At 45.4% G+C, this 13335-nt stretch overlaps 1 protein-coding gene across 2 annotated transcripts in view; it reads left to right on the plus strand.

The window, feature by feature from the left end:
* The first annotated feature begins 31 nt into the window (after nucleotides 1-31).
* Nucleotides 32-13335, plus strand: part of Ostm1 (osteoclastogenesis associated transmembrane protein 1) — a 31555-nt gene continuing 18251 nt past the window's right edge. The window contains exons 1-2 of one of the 2 annotated variants that reach the window (XM_027402236.2): nucleotides 32-553; nucleotides 8506-8620. In XM_027402236.2, the coding sequence (XP_027258037.1) occupies nucleotides 95-553; nucleotides 8506-8620 (574 nt within the window). In that variant the 5' untranslated portion in view covers nucleotides 32-94. The remainder of the gene's footprint in view (nucleotides 554-8505; nucleotides 8621-13335) is intronic. The other variant, XM_027402237.2, reaches the window with a different exon arrangement.

Below are 13335 nucleotides of genomic sequence, written 5' to 3' on the forward strand. Positions count from 1 at the left end.
CTCGTGACCCCACTCCGGGCCTGCGCCGGCCGAAGCCGGAAGCGGCGGCTGTCGGAGGAACCTGGTGAGCGATCTGGTGCTGGCCCGCCTGGGAATGGCTCGGGACCCGGTGCTGGAGCAGCGCAGCGGGTGGCCGTCGCGGTGGCTGCGGGCGTTGCTGCTGCTGCAGCTGCTGCGGTGGAGGTACGCCCGGGGCGAGCTCCCTTTCAGCAGCAGTCGGCACCCGGGCTTTGCGGACCTCCTGTCGGAGCAGCAGCTGCTGGAGGTGCAGGACTTGACCCTGTCACTGCTGCAGGGCGGAGGTTTGGGGCCACTGTCGCTGCTACCCCCGGACCTGCCGGATCTGGAGCCCGAGTGCCGGGAGATGCTGATGGACTTCGCCAATAGCAGCGCCGAGCTGACCGGGTGTCTGGTGCGCAGCGCTCGGCCCGTGCGCCTCTGCCAGACCTGCTACCCGCTTTTCCAACAGGTCGCCAGCAAGATGGACAACATTAGCCGAAACGTCGGGGTGGGTAGAGAAGCAGCCCGGCACCTGTGGCACGGGGCTGGGAAAGTAAGGAAAAGGAGTTGGACTGTCATTGGAGTTGGATATCAGGTGTTAGGGGCCTGGGGTTTAGAATTCTGCCTCCCTCCATTCTGTAAGCCGGCATCCTCTTGGGACTGATTTGTAGTTAGATATGAGTGGCTTTCTTGGGGGACGGTGTTCCAACACTCCTACTCTTATCTTTCTTTCAGCCATCTCCTTCCCCACCTCAATTGTTAGTTCCAGAAAAGGGCCCTTTCGAAACTGTTAGTTATTAGAAGCTTGAGCATTACAGCGGACATACCCAGGGCCACCAGTTTCTAGCAGTGTGACCATGATTATTTTTCAAATCATCAGTTTCCTTCCCTATATAATACTACCCAAAAAACCCCTGTTGCTTCATGTTGCGGTATGGGAATTCATCTTACTAAGACAATCTGGAGCCTGCTGGCGAAAAGCCCAGTTCAGCTGTCTATTAGCTTGTACTCTGAGCAAGTTAGTGACACACTCTGCTTGTTTTCTCATCGTAAAGTGGGGATAAAGGGAGCCACAGAAAGCGGGCACGTGGTAATAGCTCGTGGTCAGTGGAGGTTGAAATTTTAGGACATGTTCAGCCTACCTTCTCTTCTTGATACCTTGAGTACCTTGAGAGTTTTTCTGGTCACTTGGAAGGTATGTGAAGGACGTCTTGAAGGCAAACAAAAAGAGGAAGACACAGTGTCTGCCTCTAAGTTCTGTAAACTCTAGGAAAGGATTAGACTGTCAGCCCAAGGAGAGTCACAGGGTTGCCTGGTAAAGGAGAAACAGGAATGACACGGGGATGGGAAGGTGGAAAAGTTCCTTTTGTACTGAGGGGCCCAGCAGTCTCATGAAAATATGGTTTTGGTTGCTTTATAAGTCAAAATTGAATTGACTGGATAGAAATCTGTCTATAGCTTCATCTTGTTTTTAAACCCGCCTAATATTCCTTCACAGAGTCTGTTATTTTTGTGAGTTCATTTGCATTGAGTAAATTCCAGCGTCAGTCTTTATGGAAAGAGCCAGCCTCCAGGGCAGTTTAAACAGGCTTGGACTATGTATTTCTCAGGCTCACTTCTGTCTCTGACTTTAAAGTCACTGCCCTCTGCAGCATTATCTTTGGTTTTGATCAGTTTCGTTAAATAAGTTGTCTTTAGGCTCCCTTTTCATTCTATTTTAATTTAATTTACTTGTGATGAAACTAACTGGCCTTGAACTTACCATGTGGCCCGGGATGACCTTGAACTCTTGACCCTGCTTTCACCTCCCAGGTGCTGAGATTACAGGTGTGGGCCACTATGATCCTGTTTTATGCAGTGCATGGACTTGAACCCATGCATTGCTCATGCTTGGCAAGCTGTCTACTAACTGAGCCCAACCCCTGATTTATTTTTAAATGGTTGGTGTTTCTCCTGTGGTTTGTCCAGTCCCTGCTCCACAGCTCCACTGTTCCCCCACCATTTATAGCCACCGTGCACTCAGTGGGCCCTCTCCACTCTGTCACATGTGGTCCATTACCCTCTGCCATCCCTTCAGCTTCTTTTTGTGACTCTTCTTGTGGCCTCTTTCTGATTTCCTGGCCCCTACTCAACACTCACTCCACGTAGCACACGTATATTAACATTAAAAGCTGGGCTGTGTATACAAGAGAGAAGATGCAGTGTTTGTCTTTTTGCACCTAGGGTTACCTCACTTCCGATCTACTTTTCCAGTTTCATCGATTTTCCTGCAAATTTCATAATGTCCAGTTGCCCTTTTTGTTTTAAATAAGGCACAGTGCCCCCATCATGGTGCCATCCTTGGGTCTTTAAGGGTGCAGAAGTTTTCCTCATGTAGGTGCTGTGGAGTTAGGAGGTTTTAAAAAAAATTACAAATGATCCCGAGCTCTAGTAATTAGAATTATGGGCATCACCCGATAAATTATAAACAAACTCCACATTACCCAGCTGAAGATTTCCAGAATGGGTTGTGGAAACTTTCTTCACCCTCCTGCCCCCCAGGTACTACCAGTAATGTGGGAACCCAGATCTCCTCCCCCAAGTGTGAAGAAACAGTGAAGTGGTCATCAGAGGTGGGAAAGCTTCCCCAGTCTGCAATCCTCTGCAATTCACCTGGATGGCTGTCTTTGCTGCTGTGCAATTGACTAGCTCAGGGATCTGGTTTTTGCAGTGTACTTCAAAACTTAATGGGTTTCTGCTGAGTAGATTGGAAGTTGAAGCCTGAGATTATCAGGAAATGTGTGTTTAAAGAAACAGCAAGTGTGAGGACTCTGCAATGGGAGAGTTTGTTGTATTGGAGGCTGGGAAGAGTTGAGCAGGTCAGCGAGGTGGCCTGTGATCCAAGTCTGCACTGGGCAGGAGCTAGGGATTGTGGGCTTAGTAGGGGAATGCCACGGATTTTAGAGTCTGAAACCAGTGTGATTGTGTTAGAAGGTTTTAATTCTGTAGAACATGGTGATCCTATTTGTCTTTGTGTGTGCGCGTGTGTGTGTGCAGGTCCCCACAGAGGCCAGAGGAGGGTGTTGGATTCCCCCGTAACTGCAATTGTGAGCTGCCTGATTGGGGTAGGGAGTGGAATTCAGGTCCTCTGCAAGAGTAGCAAGTGCTCAACCTCTGAGCGGCCTCTCCAGCCCTCTATTTGTCTTTGGAAAAATCCTTTTGGCAACATGGGCTTGGGAACAGGGAGAAGAGGTTATGTGGGAGATGAATTAGACTGTAGTGAAAGAGAAATGGTGGCTGATAAACCACAGGGTGCCATTGTCATATGGCAAAATGGGTGGATCTTAGAGGTATTTAGAAAGTAGAAAAGAGGTGATTTGGTGATTAATTGGTGGTGAGGAGCAAGGGAAAGAAATTGATGACTTCAGTGTAGTGAATAAGGTTGCCACTATCTCAGAGGGTGGAGCCTGTTTGTTGGGAAATCATGGACTTAATTCTGAAATGAGTTGATTTTGAGGTATTTTGAGCCATTTAAGTAGAGATATGGCATATATGGTTAGGTATGCATGTCTAGAGGTCTAGACTATGGGTTACACTTTTGGGAAGTGTTTGGAGCAAAAATAGTATCTGAGAAACCATGGCATGGATGAGTGTTCCTAAAGAATGAGACAGGAAGAAAGAAGTAGGTGAGAGGGTCTGTGAGATGGATCGCAGGGTAAAGGGCATTCTCTGCCAAGCCTGATAACCTGAGTTCAGTCCCAGAACCCATGTGATGGAAGGAAAAGAACCTGCTCCCTTAAGTTGTCCTGCACACACCAGGTGTGGCATGTGCACCCCCATGCATACAAAGTATAAATGCAATGTCATAGAAAGAATGAGTAGGAGTGCCAAGCCTTGAACACTGGGATAGAGGGCAAACTGTCAGAGAGGATTGAAAAGGAAGAGTCAGAAGAGAAAAATTAGGGGAGAGGAGTGTTTCACAGCTGAAGGACAAGGGACAGAGAGGTTATCTGAGAGAGCTGGGAATGTATCTGTGTGGCCGCCCTCTGAAGAGCCCTGCATTGCTGCACCACACCATATGTGGGAAACTGTCTTTGCGGGGCTGCAGTCAGAGCCAGCTGACTAGCCCATGGTTCATACCTGAGAGGGAGTGTGTGGACCAAGAAGGGCTAGCTAAGAGAGTTAAGAGACAAGATGGAGATACACGATAGATGTCAGGAAGGCCATTTAGTCCATACTGAATGCTGAGCACCCTTATTTTATTCCTCAACCTTTGTAAGTACCCAACCAAAAGTGGGGATGACAGAAGGCTTCATTATCATGTATAAGGGGCAAAGAGACTAACTTCCCTTAATCCTCCAGGTATTTGGTAGCCACACCTGCCATCCGGCCTTCAGGGTGAAGAGTAAACACACCTGAGCCCAAGTCTGTTGTTGTTTAGAGACATCCATTACCAAGGCCAAAACATCCTGCAGTGCCAAGCTTAGTCTTATAGGTACAAGGACAGTTTTGAACTCTCTGACCTTTAGTCAAGATGGAGTGGAGCCAATATTTATGGACCCCCGACGTATCTGTCAACATTAGTATTACTAATACAAGGTTTTTTTTTTTTTTTTTTTTGACAGAGTGACACCAAGATTAGAGTAGGTTAAACAATGAGAGGAAGGCAAAGGATGGGAAGAATTCCTCTAATGAAATCTCTGTCTGTCTGCCTGCCTGTCTGTCTGCCTGCCTGCCTGTCACTTGGCATTGAAGAGCAAACCTAGCTTTGCATGTGCTAGATAAGCGTTCCATCACTGGCTTACATCCCCAGCCCTGTTTGTGTTTTTGGATGTTTCCCTTTGTTGTTCACATTGATCTTGAACTGCTTGGCCCAAGTGATCCCCCTGCCTCATCCTCCCTAGAATCTTGGACTACAGGCATTCAACTGTACTGACAATACATTTAAGTGTTATAGGGGAGATGAAGGAAGACCTTGTAGGGGTGAACCAGACAAGACAAGGACCTGGGAAAAGTGGAATTGCTAAGACCTAGGGCAGTGGTTCTCAACCTGTGGTCAAGAAGAGCCCTTTGGGGATCTGACCCTTTCACAGGGGTCACGTATCAGATATTTAAATTACAGCTCATAACAGTAGCAACATTACAGTTATGAAGTAGCAATGAAAATAATTTTATTGTTGGGGGTCACCACCGCATGAGGAACTGTATTAAAGGCTCACATTATCAGGAAGGTTGAAAACCACCTGTCTAAAAGGTTGCAGCATCAGGAAGGTCGAGAACCACTGGTCTAGGGCATCCACAGAGCAGTGGGCGCTTTCTCTGTTGTGGTGGATAGGTAGACAAGTTGGAGTGATGTCTTACATCTTCTTTGTTACATAGGAGGCTGCGTCTTCCCTTGTGAGTAAGGATTGGTATTGTTACCTATATTTCAGGGAGTGCAGAGATTCGAATGGGTGTAAAGTAAGGTATGTAGATGGGGGTTATAGATTTGTTGTGAAGAAAATCTTGTGTGTGTGTGTGTGTGCGTGTGCGTGTGCGTGTGCGTGCGTGCGTGCGTGTGCGTGTGCGTGCGTGCGTGTGCGCGTGCGCGTGCGTGTGCGTGTGCGTGTGCGTGTGCGTGTGTGTGTGTGTGTGTGTGTGCGCGTGTGCGTGCGTGCGTGCGTGCGTGCGTGCGTGCGTGTGTGTGCGTGCGTGTGTGTGCGTGCGCATGCGCGTGCGCGTGCGTGTGTGTGTGTGTGTGTGTGTGTGTTGATGGCTTTATCCAACTTCTTGAGTGCAGCCATGATGAAAGTGGATGGCTGCATTCCTAATGGCTAGGCTTGTACCAGATGGTTATGGCAGATCAGGATACTAATATTTTCAAGAATAAATCAGGGACCAGTATGTTTGGGCTATGTGTTAAGACACATGTAGTTTCTGCCCTACAGGAACTGATTTCCATATGGAAAAGCTAGATATACACAGGGAGATACCATACTTTTAAGAAACTGAGCCTCAGAGAGGTTAAGCACCCTACGTGAGGCTACAGGATGGGATGGGGCAGCTTCTGGTGCAGAAGGATGGCACTCCCTGTCTCCGAGTTGTGAGGAGTGAGTGGGATAATGCCGCAGGACACTAAGAGCTACGTCATCATCATCATCATCATCATCATTTCTGGGATTGGTTGTCGCTTGTTTTCCACCCTCGCTTTTGCCTTCATCTTTTCTCATACTCACACTACAGAAAGAGTCTAACTAGTCTTCCTGCCACATCCTCCCTCTAAATATCATCACCTGTAAGTATGTTTCCAGACTGCTCTTTTGTATCACCCTTTCCAAAAATCATCAAGAACTTTCTACAGTCAAGAAAAAAAAAATGAAAGAAAAAATTATTTTTCTAAATTTTTTTTAAACACGTGTGGGTGTTTGGTGTGTGTGTGTGTGTGTGTGTGTGTGTGTGTGTGTGTGTGTGTGTGTGTGTGTGGTGTTGTGTGTGTGTGTGTGTGTGTGTGTGTGTGTGTGTGTGTGTGGTGTGTGTACCACTTGCAAGTGCCTGGCACCTATGGAGAGCAGAAGGCACCAGAACTGGAGTAACAGAAGGTTGTGAGCCACCATGTGGGTGCTGGAAACTGAACTCAAGTCCTCTGAAAGAGCAGCCAGTGCTCTCAATTGCTAAGCTCTCTCCAGCCCTGAGAACATACTTTTATTTAGTCTGTCTCAAAAGGAAAAAGAAAGAAAGAAAAAATTGCAAGGTTGAAAATGTAGCTCAGGGTTTGAGTGCTGGCCAAAGCACATGGATGGTCCCCAGAACCACACAAATAGCGAAAGAATGAAAAAGAGCTGGCCAGATGGCTTAGTGGGTAAGAGTGCTTTCGATAGTTTGATTCTTCAGCATCCATTTAAAAAGGCAGGCATGAATGCAGCTGTAACCCAGGTGACACTAGAAGCTGTAACCTGGGTGATGCAGGTTTGCAGGTGGGGGTGGGGTGGGGTGGTGGTAAAGATGCCTGTTTGCTACTGTCCACTAGCCTAAACCTAGTTCCAGGGTTGGGGAGAGACCCTGTCTCAAGGGAATAAGGCAGAGGAAGGTGGAGCAGGACACCTGATGGCCTCTAGCCTCTGCAGGCATCTACAAATACCACACTCTCTCTCTCTCTCTCTCTCTCTCCACACACACACACACACACACACACACACACACACACACACACACACACACACACACACACACGAACAACTCACATATGCATATAGAACAGCAACAACAAACAAGAACAAATTTATTTATTGTTATTTCTCTGAAACAGTTCCAAGAAAGGAACCTGGTAAATGTTTTGTCAAAACTGTTTTGAAAGCAAGTACATGTGCCCTTGAGATGGCTTAGTAGGTAAGGGTGATCCTGGGGACCTACACAGTGGCAGGAGAGAACTGACTCTGTAAGTTGTACACACACACACACACACACACACACACACACCAATTATAAATAAATGTTAAAAAAATAAAGGTAACAAATAAAAGCAAACACTCTCTTAGGTGCATCTTTTTAGTGAGCTATACAGGGAGGGTTAGCTTCCCCAAATGAATCACAGTGACCTTCTTATTGCTGCCCATGGCTGGTCAGTTCTATCCCGGGTGTTCCCACTTGGCTTTCATTCCAGAGTGTCATTCCCTGTCTGTGTTTAGGGCAGATTCTTGAAGCACAGTATAACAGCTTTTTCTTGAAGCACAGTGTAACAGCTTTCTCTGACACTTCCATATCCTCAAAATTCCAGCATTCTTGTAGTGCCTGCCAACAGTAGGAGTTAAGTTGCTTTGAAATGAGGAAAGGGCCAGGACTCAGTGCTCAGCTGAGGCAACAGAGATAGGAAATAGTTGAAGTTCAAGATGTTCGGATCCCAGTTTATTATTTGCATAGCACCAGTTTCTTTCACGAAAAATTGTCCCTGGAAGACGTGTTTTTCTATTCAAGTGCAAACTCTTTAATATTATGGATGGATTACTGGATTTTATTGCAGAACTCTATCTTTGAATCAAAAAAAAGTTAACTGAAAGGTGAAGCCAAAGGATTTGTGAACACTTACTCACAGATTTAAAATACTACATAAATAATACATTTACTGTAGAAAAAGTTTAGACAGTTGAAGAGAAGCAAAAGTGAAAATGAAATTTGCCATGCTCCATCATCCAGAGATAACCATTGCTACATTTGGTTTTCATACTCTGCAATTTCCCCGTGCATACGGGATTGTGAAATTAAGAAGTTGAACTTGACTACAGAAGCAATATTCAGAAAGCAAAAACGGGCCTGGAGGGGACAGCTCAGCAGTTAAGCAGAGTTTCTTCCTTCCCACGTGAACCTGGCAGCCATAAATGTTAGATAGAAACCTGCCATGTTTATTATTACTGCTATTATTATCAGCTCATTTTAGAGAAAATCTTAAATGGTTTACAATAAGTATTTTAATTGTTTCATGGCTTTGGGGGTTGTTGGGAAGTCTAAACACTCAGATTGTTTCTCCTGTTTTTTCTTTTGTTGTTGTTGCAGAATTCCTCAGAGAGCCCGAACTGTGCCAGAAGTCTCCTGATGGCAGACAGAATGCAAATAGTTGTGATGGTCTCAGAGTTTTTCAACACCACATGGCAGGAGGCGAACTGTGCGAGTGAGTGAGTGCACCATGTTCGTGTTGCAGTAATAAATGTCAGATTTGATCTGGATGAACTTTAGGATGGCTGAAAACAGGCAATATATCTGTCACTAAGTTTGAGGGAGCTGTTCCTGCACCATGGTGTATTAGTCATTGCTACCTGTGTGAGTCCTGGTAGTCAAAAGAGTGTAGCAGATCACTGAACTCTGAGGACAGACAGAGAGTTTGCTCGCTGTCAGGTTTGGGACAGTCAACTCGGTCTTAGGAATTCTAGTTTCATCATCTCTAAGTTGGAGAAAATAGTAGAACCTACGTTATGTGTTTAACAAGGGAGAGAGATGTAGGGAGGAGAGCAAGAGGGAGTGAGGGAGGCGGGAGAGAATGTATGAGAGACAGGGAGGGAGAGAGAACATCTGTTCTGCCAGCTTTGCAAGCTCCTGTGTTTCTGTGTAATAAAGTGACACCTATTTGATGTGTTCTTTGCAAAAACTTAAATCATGATTTCAACTTAGACATGCCTTGAATACCAACTAAGTCCTATGCCCTTACTGTCCACTGTCTATATATAACTTAGTGAGAAAGACAGTCACAAATATAACTTCGATCAGAAAAGTAAATACTTCAATACAATTCCAGTCTTAGAAAGGAGGAGAAATCATCTGGGAGCATGCCATGAGCTGAGGCTTTGTGGCTGGGTGTGGTTTCACCTGGTGGAGTTGAGGTAAAAAACACGGTAGAAGGAGAGGCACCGTGGGCAGAGACACAGAGTAGAAGGGAAAGTGGCCTCTGGGGTCCTGGAAGCCACAGGGAGTTGAAGTCAGACAGGGAAGGTAGGACTTTCATGAATGCAGTAGTTTATCACATGAGCCAACATTTCCACTCTTCGAATGCCAGCATGCTCTGAAGAGAGGGTTAGCTACTACGAAATGTGGGCATTAGCAATACACGTACAATATCAAAGGCAGCAAAAGGCAGCAAGTGTTTTAGTCACTTCTTACTGCTGTGACAAATGGCCTGAAAGAAACAAGTGGTGACCAGGATGCTCTATTGTAGCTTGTGCTTGCAGTCCATCATGGAAGGCCTTCTAAGAGCGGCAGGATGGCTTTGTCCTTAGAGCGAGAATGTAGGGTGGCAGGCAGGTCACCACCGTAAGGGGCCTCGGAGTTGGCAGAGAACACATTCCGACTCCAAGTTCTCAGCACAAAGGAGATTTACTGCTCTAGAGGATGGGATGGGTGGGCTGTGCTGCCTCTGGAGGGAACAAAAGTAGACAGCAGGGCTTTCTGCAGGAGTGGTTTTTAAGGAGAAAGAGGGAAGTCTGTGCTAGGCCGAGTTGTTGAGTCCTGTTTGGACAGGTTAGTCAGGATAGGCAAATAATGAATTTTAAGAGCTGGACCTTGGAGTTTTAGTCAGGCATAGGAAGTGGCCCAGTAGAGGAATAGACCTGGAGGGCTAGCTTTAGGAATGTAGCAGTTTAGCATGGGAGAAGGAAGGGGGAAGGTAAAACCTGCCAGTGCCATGTTTGCAATGCCTCTTAGACAACCCTTCAATCATATGATTGCAGACAGGTCATCACAAGATTACAGACAGGCAGCAGAGAACTGTCCTGGAACCAGGGAACCAGGTCCACCTATAACCTTTAAAGGCCAGCCCTACTTCTACCACCCAGCCCCACCCCTTAAGTGTTCCATGGCCCCCAAATTTCACTTTTTTGAGTGAAAATTCCTCCTGTAAATATAATTGAAGTGAGTTTTTCGAAAAGAAAATTGTTTTTAAGCAATAGACAATATCCAGGGAACAAGTGTTTACATGAGCTTAAGGAGAACCTTTTAGATTCAAACCTGTAACATCAGGTTTAAGTTTTTTTTTTTTTTCTTCTGAGACAGGTTTCCTTATGTAGCCTCTGCTAGCCTGGAATTCACTATATAGACCAGGCTGCCCTCTGTGTCCCAAGTTCTGGAATTAAAGTTGTGTACCACCATGCCTGGTTAAAAATTTTTTGATGGTTTGTTTATCTTTTTGCTGCTTTTTTTGAGGCAGGGTCTTGCTACATAACCTAGGCTGAACTTCAATTTGCTATTGTATCCCAGGCTACCCTCAAACTCAAGATCCTCCTGTTTCGGCTTTCAGAGTAGAATTAACATAATAGCATGTGCTACTGTACCCAGCTTAAAAACAAAAACCAAAGCATTATTTATCCTGTTACTCTCCAGGTCTTTTTTCTATTTGTCAACATACCAAATAGAGCTCTTAATTTTATATCTTTTCATTTCTTCTGGAAATTGAAAAAGGGCTTAACTGACAGAACTTCTGTTTTTATTTTTAGACATTTCTTATATTGGCCATGCTGACCTTGAAATTGCATGTATCTAAGGATGACCTTGAACTCCAGATCCCCATGCCTCCACCTCCCGAATGATGGTTTGCAGGTGTGCAGTACCAGGCTGTTAATTTTGACAACAGCGTCACATGATATGTAGCTGGGCTGGCCTGGAGTTCAGTGCTGTTCTCCTGCATTACCGGCCCAATTGTTTCGATTATAGGCATTTGTCACCACCACAGCCAAACTTGGAAGTTCCTAGTATAAATTGATTGAAGAGCCTTTTAAAAAATCATGTAGGGATTTTGGATGTGGTTAGGTTGGCAGAGTGCTTGTCTAACGCTCATGAAGCCCCGCACTTCATCCTCAGCACCACATAAATTGAGCATGGTGACACATGCCTGTGAGCCCAGCACCAGGGGGCAGAGGCAGGAAGATCAGAAGATCAGGTCATCCTCCACTACATAGTGAGTTTAAGGCCAGCCTGGGCTAAATGAGAGGTCGCAAAACAGTGAACAGACAAACAAAACACACGTAGGAGGCTGGGGAGACGGGTCAATTGGTAAATGCTTGCTGTGCAAGCATAATGACCTGAGCTCAAATCTCCAGCACCCACTGGTGTGAGCAAGCCAGGCTCTGTCTTATGGCCTGTGCACTCAAAGCACTGGGAGACAGAGACATCAGGATCCTAGGGGCTCACGAGCCAGCCAGACCAGCCAATCGGTGAGCTTGGGGATCAGTGAGAGACACTGTCTCAAGAAAGAGGGTGACTAGTGATAGATGCCTTATGGCCTCCACATGTGCATACCCACACACATCCCACATCTGTACACATACACAGAACGCTAGAACTGTTTTTAAAAATCATTTTTATTTTATGTATATGAGTTTTTGCCTGCATAGATGTACATACATCACATGATGTACCTGGTGCTCTAGGAGGCCAGAAGAAGACGTCAGGTTATAGGTGGTTGTAGGCCACCAAGTGAGTGCTGGGAATTGAAACTGGGTGCTCGGGAAGGAATAACAGGTAGTGTTGTTTTGATTTTTTTTTTTCTTTTTCTCGAGGCAGGGTTTCTCTGTGGCTTTGGAGGCTGTCCTGGAACTAGCTCTTGTAGACCAGGCTGGTCTCGAACTCACAGAGATCCGCCTGCCTCTGCCTCCCAAGTGCTGGGATTAAAGGTGTGCACCAACACCACCCGGCCAGCTAGTGTTCTTAACTGCTGAATCTCTAGCTCCTAGATGAGATTTAAAACAATTTGTTTTTTTTTTTTTTGAGACGTGATTTCATGGAGTCCTCATTGGTCTCCATCTCACTGTGCATTCACAGCTGGTCAGGAACAGCCTCCTGCCTTCTGGTCCCCCTGCCACACCTCCCAGGTGCTGTGTTGTAGCTATGTGCACTTTGTTCTTCCGTGAACCATCCTGGCTTGAAAATATTGCTTTGACTGGACTTTTGAGGAATGAGCCACTAAGCTGTTAGACATGAGTTGTTCAAGAGATTATTGTTTCTTAGTTAGAATTAATTAACAAGCCCAGGGAAATCACTGAAAGTGCAGATGTGTTTTAGGGGAGCAGGAGGAGGATGGCTGAGGGGCAGAAAACGGAATTTGCATTTCTCTGCTCTGCACTGTGTGCCACATTCATTTATTCCCATTCCAAACTCTCTATCACTTAAAAGCTTACAGAATGTTCAGATTATGCCATCTCTGTGTTAGACACAGTCAGAGGCACCAAGTGTTTTCTTTTCCAGTATTGGGCATTAAAACCTGATTTCCTGTATATCATTTTAAGCCTATTTTAAGATGTTTCGCAATTTCTAGTCTGACTTTTAAATGGAATTGCAGTAGCTTTAAGAAATTGGACTCAATAAATTTTATTCTCCTTTTGGTCTTATTCAATAGTAACATTCCTTTTTCCTTTTTCTTTCTTTTTTTTTTTCTTTTTTCTTTTTTTGTCGTTGTAGTTATTTGTTTGGTGCCAGATTAATTCCTTCAATGTTTTTTCACTGTTTTCCGTTTCCTTGGTGGTTGGTATCCTATGTAATCGTTCTAAGCAGACTCTTTGCCAAGTGTATAAGCACTTCTAAATATGCTCTCTGCATACCTACCTCATGAAGATAACAGGAAAGTTATCTGAAAAGATTTTTTAAAGATTTCTTTTAAAACTTTAAAGAAATTTATAGTGGTTGAGGTTTAGGCAAATGGCAGAGTGCTTGCGGGGAGGCCCTGGGTTTGGTTTCCAAGAGAACAAAATCATTTATCCAAATGTTACAAAGGATCTTGCTTGCCTTGCATGGTCTAGTGAGAGACTGGGAATCTGAATGAAGGGGAAACGTGGGTGTGAGCAGGGTCATTAAAGTGTCTCAGTTACCCTCCTCTGGCCCCGTTTCCCAGGTGAGCTTCACAGA

This window comes from Cricetulus griseus, chromosome 2 (assembly GCF_003668045.3).
Source record: "Cricetulus griseus strain 17A/GY chromosome 2, alternate assembly CriGri-PICRH-1.0, whole genome shotgun sequence".
NCBI classification, from domain to species: Eukaryota; Metazoa; Chordata; class Mammalia; order Rodentia; family Cricetidae; genus Cricetulus; species Cricetulus griseus.